This window comes from Myotis brandtii, unplaced genomic scaffold (assembly GCF_000412655.1).
Source record: "Myotis brandtii unplaced genomic scaffold, ASM41265v1 scaffold13, whole genome shotgun sequence".
Classification (NCBI taxonomy): domain Eukaryota; kingdom Metazoa; phylum Chordata; class Mammalia; order Chiroptera; family Vespertilionidae; genus Myotis; species Myotis brandtii.
The window spans coordinates 1344762-1360522 of record NW_005354595.1 but is presented as its reverse complement, the minus strand read 5'-3'; the positions used below and the strand labels follow the sequence as shown (position 1 = coordinate 1360522).

Here is a 15761-nt window from a genome sequence, read left to right as displayed (position 1 = left end):
CTTCCCTCCTCCTCCTTTTTCTTTTGATTAAAACACTTTAGTCTTTCCTTTTCCCTTGCTGCTTTGGAAGTTTGGTTTTGCATCTATTTTTTTAGTGGTAACCATTAATAATTTTTGTACTATGTTCCCTGTGCTGTACTCACACCCCTGTGCTATTTTTACAACTGTACTTCTGTGCAATCTGTACTTCTTCATCCCTTTCACCATCTTGCCCATCCCCCCAACCCCTGTCATGTGGCTTCCATATGTACCTTATCTGGATCTAGGAGTTTGTTTCTTCATTTATTTATTTATTTATTTTTTAGATATGGGTACCATATGATTACACTTACAAGTGAAATCAAAGAAACAAAATAAACAAACAAAACAGTGATAAAATTTTAACACATTTAACTATACAGTTTTCTCCCCATGTCTGTAGTTACTCAGTATTGCTGCCATCTTCCTCTTTATGGTAATGAGTTTAACATATTTTAACTATCCACTGAACTTCTTCCCTGACCTTTCATCTTATAATTGTTTATATATAATTTTAGTTTCATTCTTTTTTAAACACAAAAATTAGTGGTTTACTTTTCAAATATTCCATAGTGAATTAAAATTGGAATCATATTTTACTACCATCCTTGCTTACTATTGTCATCTCTCATCCCTTTTTTTGGGGTACAAGTTATTTTTTACTGAGTTTATATACTTCACCAACTGTTTCACAGAAGGTCTGTGAGTGGTAAACAATTTTAGTATTTTCCTGTCTTTGTTTTGTCTTCATTTTACAATTATTATCTAAGTTGACTATAGAATTCCAAGCTAATAGTTATTTTATCTCATCCCTTTAAAGGTATTAACCCATTGCATTTTTGGTATCAATTGTTGCTGAATAACCTCATGTCAGCCTAATTGGCATTTCTATTAAGGTGATTGATCTTTTCTTTCTAGGAGGGTTTAAGATTTTCTATCTTTAACTTTTTATAGATTGAATCCAGCATATCTAGGGATGAATTTATTATTCTTTATCTGGCTTGACACTTGATATAACTTTCCATCTGAATATTCATGCTTTCTTTTCAATTTTGAAAAATGACCAGGTATGTATCCCTTTACAAATTGCTTCTTGGCCATTCCCTCTGTTTTATTTTCCTGGAACTTCCATTAGAAGGGCCTGCCAATCTATATTTTATGTTTCTTAACTACTCTTTAATACATTTTATTTCTTTGTACTGTATTCTGTATATTTTAATGGTATTTCAATGGAAAATTGGAAAATAGTGGCCATAATACCTTTACATGTCATTTTTCCTAAAAATTCTGCTCTCTCGTTAGAGCTACTCTTTCAACCTTATAAAAATATATGCCTTTTATAAAGGCCTCAGAAATATAGTCTGGTTCATTTAAATAATACATCAGTAAATGTGATAACCCTGGGAAGAGAAATCTCTAAGACATGGTCCCTGACCTAAAGCTCAAGGTTTTTGTAATTGAGTGGAACAAAGACATAGACAGATTATTTTAATAGTGTCCATGTGACAAGCCCTATAAGAGTGACATATACAGGATGAACTAAGGTTAAAGAAAAGGGCATTTGGCTCTAACAAATCAGGGAAATTGGGAGGACATGATGCTCAAACAGGATTTTAAGAAAAGAGTAATATTAACAAGAAAGATATGAGCTAAGTGAGACACTCCCAACTAACATTTTCCATTTTCCTTCACTCTCAGCCCATGAGTTTGCCTTTGAGTTTGAAAAAATAAGGTTATTTAGATAGAGTAGGTGTGTCGTTTATGGCCAATGTACCAGTTCTTGGTGTTTCCTGAAGCTGTCACCAACTACCCCACATGTTCACCCTGCTTACTGGGTTTTCATAGGCACCTTGTGTTTCAACTAAAATGACCATATAATTTATTGTCCTAACTCAGGTAATTTGGGAGTAAAGGGGGCACTATTGATAATCACATCAGGAGACCAGGTCTAACTGATTATTATAGCTGATCACCTTATGTGTCTATCCTACCTTGTCATCTAGATCGTGGGTCCTTACAAGACACATCTTTTTGCTTCTAGTCATTATCCCTAGTCACTCCACCCTCTCCCTCAGTCCTAAGCAACCACGAATATATTTTCTGGCTCTATAGATTTGTCTACTCTGGACACTTCATAGAAATGGAATTGTATAATATGTTGTCCTTATGACTGGCTTTTTTCCCCACTTAGCTTATTGTTTCCAAGGTGTGTCTATGCTGTAACATGTATCATACCTCATTTATTTTTATTGTTAAATGGTATTGAATAAATTACATTTTGTTTACCTGTTAATTTGCTGGCAGATACTTGGGTTGCTTCCACCTTTTGGTTATTGTGTGTAATGCTATTATTAAAATGAGTGTACAAAAATCTATGAGTCCCTGCTTTCAATTTTCTTAGGTGTGAAATTGCTGGGTCATAGAATAATTACATGTTTAATGTTTTGAGGAACCACCATACTGTTTTTCAGTGGTTGTACCATTTTATATTCCAACCAACAATATACAAATATTCTAATTTCTCCATGTCCTTACCAACATTTGTTGTTTATTTCTTTTTGAGTACAGCCATTCTATAGAGTGTGAAGTGGCATCTTATTGTGGTTTGATTTGCATTTCCTTAATAGCTAATGATGATGAGCATCTTTTCATGCTATTGTCCATTTGTACACATTCTTTGGGAAAATGTCTATTAAGATCCTTTGCCCATTTTTAAAAATTTGTGTTATATATCTTGTATTATGGAGTTTTTCTAATCTAGTCATATGCAGATGTGAATTCCCTATAAATCAGATGAAGCTTAAACTTCAGAATCTCTTATTCTCATGAGCCCCTTCTAAGATCCTCAGTGGACTCTAGGAATGTGTTCAGATAAAGATATTTTTTATAAAATGTGGAGAAAATTATTTTTAAACAATTGTTAACATTGCCATCTCTTTCCACTCTGACTTCCCTTCAGTCATACTTCCATTCTAGTTGACTGGTGTTGAAGTGGCCACAGACATTTTATATCCATAATTTGATATATTCTTCCTTAAAGAGGGCACCCAAATTATATACCTTTGAGCTTTATAAAACCTGGACATGTCCCTATTCTCTTAAGAGCCTTCTTTTTTTGATTCTCAAATACCTAGTTTGGAAGTAGAAACAAAATTCTCTACATAAAATTTTCCTTCCTTTTGGCAAATTTCTGCTATGCAAAAATATAATTCTTATTCGGGTATGTGATGGTCTCTGACTGCTTACAGAGGTTAGTATACAGCTCTCACATTATTTCTCCTCTCCTGTTAGCTCCTGTCATCACCACTCCTCTTGAAACAGTGGATGCCTTAGTTGAAGAAGTGGCTACTTTCATGTGTGCAGTGGAATCTTATCCCCAGCCTGAAATTTCCTGGACTAGGAATAAAATTCTCATCAAGTAAGTATTCTGCCTTTTCTGGCAAGAATGCCAATACTGCCTTGCAATATATCCTGACATGAATGCAACCACAGCTCTTGGCAGTATTAAAGTTCACCTTCTATGACATGTAAAATGCAAATGTCCTCATTTTATAAATGTAAGATCTGAACTTCAGTGAGGTTAAGGGAATTGCTCAAAGCAAAATAGTGATTTAATTGACATGGGGAAGTTGGGACTATTTTCTTCCTTGTATCCCAAAGAACTAGAACTATGCCTGGCACATGCTGAGCAGTCACCAAATATCCGCTTAATGAATGCATACATACTCAGTTAATTTACTTATGTAAATATTTAACCCTTTCTGCTAGTTACATTTGTGTGTGTGTGAGTGTGTGAGTGTGTGTGTCTGTGTGTGTGTGTGTTTTCATTATCCAGCTGCTATTTCCCAGTAATTGTGGGAATATGACTCTATATCTTTTTTTAAAAATATATTTTATTGATTTTTCCAGAGAGGAGGGGAGAGGGATAGAGAGTTAGAAACATCGATGAGAGAGAGACATCGATCAGCTGCCTCCTGCACGCCCCCCACTGGGGATGTGCCTGCAACCAAGGTACATGCCCTTGACTGGAATCGAACATGGGACCCTTCAGTCCGCAGGCCAACGCTCTATCCACTGAGCCAAACTGGTCAGGGCATGACTCTATATCTTGGTAATAATATACTTTCCTGTCGAAGCCGGTTTGGCTCGGTGGATAGAGCGTCGGCCTGCGGACTGAAAGGTCCCAGGTTCGATTCCGGTCAAGGGCATGTACCTGGGTTGTGGGCACACCCCCAGTGGGGGATGTGCAGGAGGCAGCTGATCAATGTTTCTCTCATCGATGTTTCTAACTCTATCTCTCTCCCTTCCTCTCTGTAAAAAATCAATAAAATATATTTAAAAAAATATACACTTTCCTGAATAAAGTAAATTTTACCTTTCAGTAGACATCCCCATTTTTGAAGGACTCAATAGTGCTTTGATTATTGGAGCCCAGCAAAGATTAGAATATAATGTTAGCTTTATATTACTAAATAAGATTATTTTATTATTCAGAAGACACTCAAGTTTCCTCTGACCTTCAATCTACTTTCTCATTGACAAGTTATCTTTCTGATCAGTTCACCATAGCCCAAAAATCACAGGTGAGGCTCTAACCTGGCATTTTCCTCTGTGACCTGCAGGCTCTTCGACACCCGGTACAGCATTCGGGAGAACGGGCAGCTCCTCACCATCCTGAGTGTGGAAGATAGTGACGACGGCATTTACTGCTGCATCGCTGACAATGGCGTGGGAGGAGCTGCGGAGAGCTGCGGGGCTCTGCAAGTGAAGATGAGTGAGTGAGAAAGATAATCATCTATTGATTTAATTTTTAAAAATCTTTAATGTTGAAAGTATTACAGATGTCCCCTTTTGCTCCCATTGACCCCTCATAGCCTGCCCACACCCTCTGCCCCAGGCCTTCAGCATCCTATTGTCTGTGTCCATGGGTTATGCATATATGCATACAAGTTCTTTGGTTTCATCTACTGATTTTAACATTTGGAACAGGTGGTAAATAGAGCTTCCCATACCTAGAGGTTCAGAAGTTAGACAAGTTCAAGTTCAAAACACAACCTTGAGACAGTTAATTCCATACCTCTTATTCCTGCCATCAAACACCACCCTAAAGGCAAGTCTCTTAGTCCCTGTACTCTCCATTTTCTTGCCTTGTTAATTTTGAATGTTTGTTTCCCTTTAGAACCGAAAATAACTCGTCCTCCCATAAATGTAAAAATCATAGAAGGATTAAAGGCAGTTCTACCATGTACTACAATGGGCAATCCCAAACCATCGGTGTCATGGATTAAAGGAGATAGTGCTCTCAGGGTAAGTGATTATTATGTTAAAGCATGTATATAAACATATTTTCAAACACAACAATCCATAGCAAACTCCATTACAAACTTACAAACTTTGATTATAAGATTTTTTTCCACATACAACATTTTAACCAAACTTAAACATATCTGTTCCTTTATATGCAAATTTTAAGGCAATCCAGCTGGGGCTGGCTAGGGAAAAATGAGATGGGTACCTATAGTGTCAGGGAGGAAAAAGGAGGCAAAGCAGAAGCAAAGCTAGAGGCTTTTTTGTTGGTTGGTTGAACATTTATTTTTCAACACTGGATCACAGAGACCTACAAAATAAAAAAGATGGAACTAAAATCCAAGCTTTAGACCTGACGAACAGTTTCTGGGAGGAGAGAGAGAAATGAGATTTGGAAGAAAAGGAATGAGAACCCTCTGGAGTGGAGATAGAGCATGAAGACTCAAGTCTGGTGAACAAGCAAACATCTTGACAAATACCCCAATCACAAAGAGTAGTCAAAAGTTATTATTCGCATGCTTACTTGGTACTGCTTTTGTATCATATCTTATACCAACATAATAGAATATCCCATAGGGGATTCATATATATGTCAAATAATTCAATATCAAATTAAGTAGCTTTTTTAGAATTTAAAATAAAACACAAAATGTTAAATATTTTGTGGTAATCTATATATGCTCCTCTGGCTTTCCTTTTGCTATAAATACTGGTGCATTTCCAACAATAAAAGCAAGGTGTGGCTCTATATATGTTACTGAATTTAGAGTCCTAGAAGAGAAGATAAAGTAATATTTTAACTTCAAAAACCAATTTTTGCATTATTTGTAGAACTTACCATTTTTTTCAAAGGACCTATATTCCCTTAAGGACACTACATAGAGTGTTCAGTAAATAAGGTAGTAAAAAGCAATGCTTTTAATCAAAAAGACTTGGGTATGGTTTTTAGAAAATCAAATAAGCCTTGGTATAATTGTGTGATGAAAGAAAATAAAAATAAACTAATCTTATGGGATGATTATAAGATTAATTTAGGTAATTTTATACTATCTCATTTACTATCAAATATTATACATTGTAAGTGCCAAATACAAATGTTCAAAATGCTATTCTTGATGATAACAGTGATGAAAATAACTTGATGAAATGTGGCAAATGTGTCCTTGATAGAGCCATGGGCCTTTTAAAATTCATGTCCTTATCCCTGGCAGGAAAATTCCCGCATTGCAGTTCTTGAATCTGGGAGTTTAAGGATTCATAATGTGCAAAAGGAAGATGCAGGACATTATCGATGTGTGGCAAAAAACAGCCTCGGGACGGCATATTCCAAATTGGTGAAGCTGGAAGTTGAGGGTAAGGAGCTGCATTCCTTCCCCTGAGTGTTATCAAGAGGCCTCAAGTTCTGCTGTGAAGGCTCTATTGGATGTAGCTGGCAAAAGTAGAGGTGTAGGTAGTTCAGTTCCCTCAACTGTTCCAGATATTAGACTCTAAGATCAAGACTGTGAAAGGAATAACTAAAAAAAGAAAGAAAATTTCATTGGAGTAATAGGTCATATTCCATCTATTGCCTACAATCACAGGTAATTTTGACCAAAACAAATTAAATTCACTATGATACTAAAACTAAAGGACACTGCTTTAGAATGTCTGACTGGCATGGACAAGTCTTCCTAGTTAATAAATTTGAAGACATTTGATCTTTTGCAGTATGTAGACATGACTTTGAAAATGTTACCAAAAGAAAATAATGTTTTTTTTCAAACTGTATTGTTACAAAGCATTGAAAAAAATACTCAGAATGTAAAAGCAAAAACAGTCCTACTTCTAGGAGATACACTGTTAAAGTATTTTTCCATATTTAAAATGTTCTATAATCAACTAATTCAACAACTCTCTGTGAAAGTTCTTCACTGAGAAATCAGAATTCACATAGGGCTAGATGTTTTACCCATTTGGTGGTTGGATCCTTCTTGACCTAAAATTACAGCACATGTTGCTTAAAAATAGAAGCCACCAGCACATCTGTGCTAGGTGAGTGAAGTGAATACAAAATCCTTCCCAGCTCTTCCTGTTACAAGCTATTGAATTGACCTCTCTGGGTCCCAGTTTTCTCATTTGTACAGTGGAGTTTGTTATATTCAGTGAGGTGTTGACAGTATTTATCATGTGTGGCCTTTTGTAAACAGTAAATATTGACTAAGAATCATCACCTATTTTTCTGCTTTTTTCTTATCTGATTGATAGAGTAATTGAACTATCATATACTTGGTACAATTATATACCAGTTCAATTAGGGATGACGTTTAGGATTCCCCACAGCTTACTTTGATTTCATCCTACCCTTAATCCAAAATTTAATCATTCCTACATCTCCTCCTTCTCAATCATATAGTTTGCTATTATTAGCTCCTTTAAGATTTTTATTTCCCAGCTAAATCTTCCTCTCACAGCTCTAGTGATCTCACTTCCCACATTTACTTCTACTTGAGATAACATGTTTATTATGCTATTGCATCAACTGCTCATAAAATTTTTATGAATTCCTCATGAAAATAAATGCAGTTGTTGAGAATAGTGACTGTCAGATATAAAAAAGGATGTATTTTCAGCCTAGTTGCTATAATTTAATATATTCTAAATCATCAATGCTAATAAAGCTCAGTATGCAACAATCAGTTGATGTTAATTATACAATGAAAAATAAGCATACAAACACATTCAGTTGCACACCCTGACACATTGAATATCTGCCTGGATTCAGTGTTTGCTTGAACTATATGTGTAATGATGCAGATTAATGTTATCCATTTGTATACACTATCATAAAGATTTTCCTCACCAATATATGAGCTTCTACATTATAATATACTAGAGGCCCAGTGCACGAATTCCTGTATGGGTGGGGTCCGGCCAGCCTTCCCTGATCGGGGCCCATCAGGGCCAGGCCAGCTTAGGGGAGGGGCCTCAGGAGGTTGGCCGGAGGGTCCCACCCCCTATTGGGCCAGTTGGCTGGCTGCAGTGTGTGTCATAGCGACCATTCTGGTCATTCTGGTCGCTTGGCTTTTATATATATACATGATACTATTTTTTAGGTCACTGTCTTCATAGATATTGAAATGATTTACTTTGACTTTGGCTAGAGAAAATTATTAAAAATCTCAGTTATTGGAGTTCAATTACACCATTTAGTCCTACCTTGCCATTTAATTTTGTATCATGCTTATCAGTAAAAACTAAATACTCTTTTCTTTCTTCCTAACATTTAAATGGTCATGCTCATTTCTTTAACAGTCAATATATGCTGGAGGTTTTCTTAAACTTGCTAGTATTGAGAGTTGATCACATTATTTAAAGTTACTCTAACAGTAGGCAAAATGATCATTTTATCACACATGTCTAATTTCTACTCCATCCTAGTCCCTATCCAAATAGCCGATATACATGAAAATTTGTGACATGCTTAGCAAAGTTGCTGGTACATAAGAAGCATTTATTAATGGCATTGACTATAATTAGAACATAAAAATTACAGCAAATCAGTTTTGCTTCTTGAAGATCTGAAAAGTTGGCTTCCACTTAAAGAAATAGTTGAGGCATTTCCACAAGATATAATGCAACATGACCTATTTAAAGGAAGGGCCAATTCAGCCAACTACTCAGAACAGGTGAAAATGCAACTGAGAAGAATCTCAAAAGTGCCTGCAAATACCTCCTAGGTTGGCAATGGTGAGGGCCGAAGATGAATCTGGGCCATGGTCAGTCAGGGCAGATAAGCATTTGCTACATGTTGTGTCATTAACTCTGAAAATTAGTTCGAGCAAATTAGAAGGAGAACTCCACAGTGCCATTGGATTCTGAGCTACACTTATTCCAAGTGAGTAGGAAAAGATAGGGCTTTGTTCACCATTGCTAGCTTCTAATGAGGATATCCAGGCCAGGCCGTGGATTTGGTACAGTGTGTTCACTAGATCCTAGGTGCCGTAACAAAAAAAGTAACACCCTTCAACATAGAAGCAAAGCTCCCTTTCTGGATTGCCATCCTCAGTCGGTGTGTCTCTGGAATGGCAAGACAAAGATATTCTACCCTCCTGTCTTATCTTACAAGGTTCAGACCATGACATGCAAAATTACTGATGGAACTCTACCTCAAGCATGGTCAAACATGGATGTTTTTCTAAAAGGAGGGGCAATGGGATGTCTAGCACTTAAGAATACTAAATGCCTTATGTGGATTATTTTATTTAATCCACACTAATGGTCTGTGACAAAGGTTTATCATTGTGCTATTTTAGGAAACTGAGGAACAGAGAGGATAACGAACTCAAGGCTGCACAGATAGAAGTGTCTAAGAAACTAAGTAATGTTGAATGCTGTCTGTTCCATTAAAGAACATCATAATCATGTGTGAGACTGTCCAGAATAGTGTCAGAAGGGGGATTACGGAAGAAGCTAGAATTCTGTAAATAATGGAGACTAGAAATTTTTTAAAAAGAGAGACAGTGGGTATAGATAAAGTTTTCACTAAATTTAGCAGCAAAAAGGGCAGAGTCAAAAAATGAGCAGTAGCTGGAGGCATATAGTGTTGGTTTGCAAAATTTCTCTTTTTAAAAGATAAAAAATGTTAAACTATTAATGAGAAGGAGTCTAGAGAGAAGGAAATTTTGAACATACGAGAGAGAGGGAAGATTCAAAGGAATATTGGTGGTGCTTGAGAAGGCAAAAGGTATGTATTCAGGGGACAAGTGATATGATGAACTTTATACAGAGGGTGACCACATGTCCCAGTTTTCCCAGGACGTTCTGGCTTACACCTGTTGTCCTGGAATAATTATTAATAGAGTCTCTCTATTACTTTCAAAAGTATCCAGGCTTCAATGATAAATTATATGATCACTGTGCTTAGACAGGAAGAGAAAGTTCCTTCCTTGTAATAGGAAGAAAGGAAAAAGCGGTGTATTCCAGCATAAATGAGTTAATGTGTTTGGTGGATAGAATTTGAGAACACTCTGTTCTGATGGTCTCTATATCCTGTAGGAAGTAGAAAGTAAGTTTATCTTCTGAAAATACTTCTATAAAGGGGGGCAGAGGGATGAGGAGAGTAGAAGGGTTTAAAATAGCTGTGGAGAATGGGAGAGATGACTCACAAGGGAAACCGGGATTCCTGGGTGACATTAAGTGGAGAATGGGACGTGAATATAGAGTGGGGGTTTTTATTGTTGGTTGGGGGTGTTTTTGCCTAGTTGCAGGTTATTTCCTCAGCTTTGCTCAGCATTACAGGTATAAGTTCAGAAAAAGTAGAAAGCCAAATCCAGGGCAAGAATCAAGCATTGGAGTTTTGCTGGGAAGGAAAGAAAATAGGGCAAAGGATTTGAGAATATTACAAGAGAATAATCAAAGCGATGAATCATGCAGTCTTTATGTACCAAATAACACAAAATTCGGATTAAACACTTACAGCTCCAGCAATTTGACAGACAGGATAATATGAAAATCTTATGACTATAAACACCCAGAAATTCTGAGTTGGTTGTACAACTCACAAGAATAAAATGTAAATCTTCAAAGGTCAGGAATGAGTAGAAATTTTTAAAACAGAGCTATAAGCTCATGAGCTGGTTCTGCATTGTCCTGGAGGTAATGAGAGATAACGTGCCCATCTCTACAACCTGCATTCAGACAAATGCTGTTTTGGGTACAAAAACTGGTGAAGTGTAGAGTACGTGTAATCCAAATTAAAATAGATGGATGTTGGAATGTCTTGGGTTCCTGTGGATTGCATTTTCTATTACAACCTTGTTTACCCTTGGAGCTTTAAGCCATTAAGACAAAAAAATTGGGCAAAGTTGAAGCTGGAACCAAGGGAGGGTTCTCAGTCAGCAATACTAGTGGGAAGAGGTGGCTTAAGATCAGTACAAAGCTGAGAGCCCCAGAAGCAGAACAAGAACAAGAACAGAGCCCTTCTAGGCAGAGGGTTATTGTAGGCTTTCCTGCCGCATAAACAACTTCTCAAAGCAGAACCCTGTGTCAACACTTGGGGGAGGCATTAATGGGGAGTGAGGATGGAAGGACAGCCATTTGGCAAATTTAAGTGGCCTCAAAGCATGAGTGCCCATCACTTATCTGGGCACTTGAGTCTGTCCGTCTACTGCTGTGAAAGGCTTCACCACATACTCTTAGGGCTGACCAGTTCTATTGAAGGTATTTTTAAAAAGAATTTTTGCAAACATATGCAATGCATAAGACAATAAGCAGAGTTCCAAAAGACCAATTATCACACATATGTGAAAATGTCCATAAATATAACTATAAGAGATCAGGACTAATTTCAGAAATATTAGACTTCGGCTGTCTTCTTTCCTAGAGATGGGATTTCCTTATTGCATCTAGAGAAGTGGAAGCAATCATGAAATGTTTACACATTTGATTTGCTTTTTTCTTTGTTTATGCTGCAGCTCTTAATATGACAAATGCCACAGAGAGAGGTATTTAAAACCCCAGTGTGTGCTGTGCTCTCGGTGATTGCAATTTTAATAAAATTTGCAGTGGTCCTGTTCCCGGCATCGATTCTACTTTTTGATGCCACTAACAGGTTTGATTTGTTGTCATGAGTACCTTGTGTATTTAAAATCCAAACAAAGAAAAAAAGAAGCACAAACCTTTGATATCCCTAGGGGTTATCAAGGGGAAAATTAAATCTGCATGATTAATAGGGTGCATGCTCTAAGAGAAGAGTTTGACCCATGCATTCTGATTTTAGGGGGTATTATGTTGCATTCTCATCTAAGTAGTTCTCTAGTGCTTTTAAGAAACAGTGGTAAAGTGGTCCTTTGGTTGAAGAGTTGTTAGTAAAGGCCTCTAAGGAAAAAAAAGTTGTATCATTATTTTAGGACTGAAAAGACAATAGTTCAAATTAAGGAAGAGTTAGGCCCTCTTTAATGCAGGTTTAAAGAAAAATGTGTTTCAAAAATGTCTTAATTTGTTTAAGGTAATTGAAATGTTTAATATAATGTTCACATTATATTATTTGAAATGAGAAACTATCTGAAATATGCATATTCTAATTAGGCAAGCTTTTTATTTCCACTTTTTAGGTATTAAAATAAGATGCACAAGTGTAAACATGCACCAAAGAGAAAGTGTTCTTTGTCTTTTTATGCATTAACTCATCCAACAAAGATTCATGGAGTGATTTTGCAGGAAGTGTGCAAGACAAAGAAGGCAAGGCCTTCGCCAGGCTTCATTTCAAAATGTAAACTAACTATTTCAATCATGCAAAGATATCCCAGAAAGCTATTAGAACTCTATGGGAAAATGGAATTTGAGTAATATTGCATTCAGTTATTTACTTCAGAAATGACATGAATACAAGTTTTCCTGAATATATAAGGCATAATTTTTGGAAGAAGTATAATGTACTGGATAAAATGGACTCTAAACTCTTAAGAACATTACCTGGGTTCCAGAGTCTAGAGTAAACTGTCTAAGTTCAAATCCTGGCTCCACTACTTACAACCTGTGTAACTTCAGGTAGTTTACTCAGTCTCTGTGCCTCAGTTTCCCCACATGTAAAAATGAGGTTAATAATTCTCTAACTCAAAGTTATGGAAGGATAAACTTATATATTTGAAGCTCTCATAAGAATTCTTGGCAGAGAATTATGATTCAAATAATAGTTATTCTCAATGTTAGTTCTATGGCTAATATAACTTCTGTGCAACAAAAGGAATATTTAAACACTTGTGAAGACAATTACAGTTCTTTAGTCTGTGTGTCATCTTTATCTTTGAGACAGAAGTATTATAAAGTTCAATGGCAAAGACAAAAATTTCATTTAAAGTAGAGTTAAGTCCAGCTGGAGTGGCTCAGTGGTTGAGCATTGACCTATGAGCCAGGAGGTCATGGTTTGATTTCCAGTCAGGGCACATGCCAGGGTTGCGAGCTCCATCCCCAGTGGGGAATGTGCAGGAGGCAGCCAATCAATGATTCTCTTTCATCATTGATGTTTTTCTCTCTCTCCCTCTCTCTTCCTCTCTGAAATCAATAAAAATGTACTAAAAAAACATAAAGTAGAGTTGGTTTTTATTAACCTTGGTCCTGTCAGGAGAATAGCAGACTTCAAATCTGGAATGGGCCCTAGATGTCACATAACTCAATCCTTTACTTTGCAGATAGGAGACTTAAGACCAGAAATATCATTACTTTGCTCAAGTTACAAGGGGCTTGGATGTCCTGATTCCAATGCCAAGATATCTTCCATTAACCCATCCCCATCTTTCCTTTCTCTATGTTTATGCTGTGTAGATCAGTATTCTGGAGCGTTCGCATGCTTTAGCATCGGATAAACCTGGGTGTTAAGCCTGTTTCTGCTACTTACTAGTTATGCGAGTTGGATAATTTACTTAACCTCTGCAAGTCTATTTCCTCATTTGTAAAATGGAGGCATATCACTTAGAGCATAGAGTTCTTAAACTATCCAGTGCCTACCTGGTAGCTCTTTGATACACATTGGCTGTTGTCAGTACTGTCGTCTGTTGTGTACATTGTTTAAGAGCTGGAGGACTTCTACCCAGAGAATTTTGCTGGTTAGGCTTCTCAAATTTCATAAATAGAATGTGAACATTACCAACTGCACCTCTTGCTTCCAAAGAACATAAATCTACCCTCAAGCAGCAATGCTTTGTACCTGCATACTCGGTACTTGTTAGAGATTATAACTTTGCCTTGGCCCCACTGTGACAAGTGATCTAAGAAGCTGTGTGAAGATGTGCCTTTGCTGGAAAACTGCAAAGGGGCTGTTTAGAGCTAACTTGTCCAATAAACAAACAAACAAACAAATAGTATAACAAAAAAGTGAAGGTGACCTTAGTGCACATCCTGAATTACATCATGTTACTTACCACATAAATAGCTATTTGGCAAAAATCTTGTTGAAAATATTGATCATTCCATCACTCATTGCTCTGAAGTAAATCTCTAGTGAGAATTTGCTTTTAAAAATTTAGTGCCTTGGGGCAGGGGGGAGCGGGGAAATGGTCTCTTTTGAGAAACTGGCATTTTACTTTACTTCCTGTAATGAGAACTGTTTATTTTCTTTTGCATCATTTTTTGCCTGAGCTGGCATGTATCTCAGAATCCAATTTGAAGCTTAGTCATAGTATGTTACAGTAAACCAACCAGAAGTCTCCTTTTCCCTGATGCTCATGTGTTAATTTCTTTTTGGTATACTCACTTCAAAACTTCTATGGAAAGAGGTGGAATTAACAAAGTTGATGGATTAATGGAACTTTTCCTTCAAGGTAGTAGTTCTGAAACATCAGTGCAGATCTTCTTAGAAGGCATAACTCCAGGATGCTTTCCCCAGAGCTTCGGATCTGATAGGTCTATGTTAAATCCTTTTAACAATTTCCTAAGATCTTTATGCAGGTAGCCTATGAACCACATTTTGAGAAACACTAATTTAAGGATTTCTACTTGGAATGTCTTTATTCAGTTGGAGCTTAAAAATTTAAGGAGAAAATTAGCTTATCCATAATTAGTAAGATAAATGTTAGGATAGCTTCAAATTTATTCATTTGTTGAGTATCTACTATATTCCATGTAATGAGTTAATTCCTAAGGATATAGAGATAAATAATGGGTTATTTAGTAAGGAAGATAGACATGCAAGAAAGTAATTACAATAATTAAAGTTTAATATATTTGCAATGATATAAGTTTGTATAGGATACACACACAGGACAAGGGAGATAGTGAGAGGTCAGGGGAAGCTTCAGAGATGTGAGGTTGAGATGAATCGCAACCAGCTCACAGTACAGATCCTATCACAATGAGGAGGGAAAATGCAGGTTTATCATGCAAGCATAGGCTAACACTGACTCATAACCAGGGAGTAAAAGGACTACAGAGTTTGGGAGAGGATCTATTAGTGGTGTTATAAAAACCAGAGTGAGTTGCAATTTGACTCACAGACTGACACTGAGATTATACTCTACTAGAGGCCCGATGTACGAAAATTTGTGCAAGAGTAAGCCTTCCTTCCCCCGACTTCCTGCACTGGCTTCCCTCTGGCACCTGGGACCCAGGCTGCTTCCCTCCTCCAGCTGCTCGCAGGCACCCGGGACCCACACTGGCTTCCCTCTGGCCCCGGTTTCGTCAGGTCCAGAAGATGTCGGGTCTAATTAGCATATTATCCTTTTATTATTATAGATGGTATCCTCTTTTGGATATAGTTTTAAATGGGTATATAACTACTATCTCGTCAGCATGGGAGCCTTCAGTTTAGGCATCTAGAATCCCATCTCAAAGGTCACAGAAATGTTCCCAATTCAAGACACTTTGATAACCAGGATGCTATGGTGTCACTTAAGATTAAGGTTATGGCTCCTGCTTCTTCCCCCAGCTGAAATTTCTGGTTAGCTATAGTAATAGTAATAATA

At 36.9% G+C, this 15761-nt stretch overlaps 1 protein-coding gene across 1 annotated transcript in view; it reads left to right on the top strand.

The window, feature by feature from the left end:
• The window catches only part of MUSK (muscle, skeletal, receptor tyrosine kinase), a 64771-nt gene that overhangs the window by 6886 nt on the left and 42124 nt on the right, over nt 1-15761 (top strand). Inside the window, exons 2-5 of the mRNA XM_005859764.2 lie at nt 3310-3436; nt 4641-4792; nt 5198-5325; nt 6537-6678. Of these exons, the coding sequence (XP_005859826.1) occupies nt 3310-3436; nt 4641-4792; nt 5198-5325; nt 6537-6678 (549 nt within the window). The remainder of the gene's footprint in view (nt 1-3309; nt 3437-4640; nt 4793-5197; nt 5326-6536; nt 6679-15761) is intronic.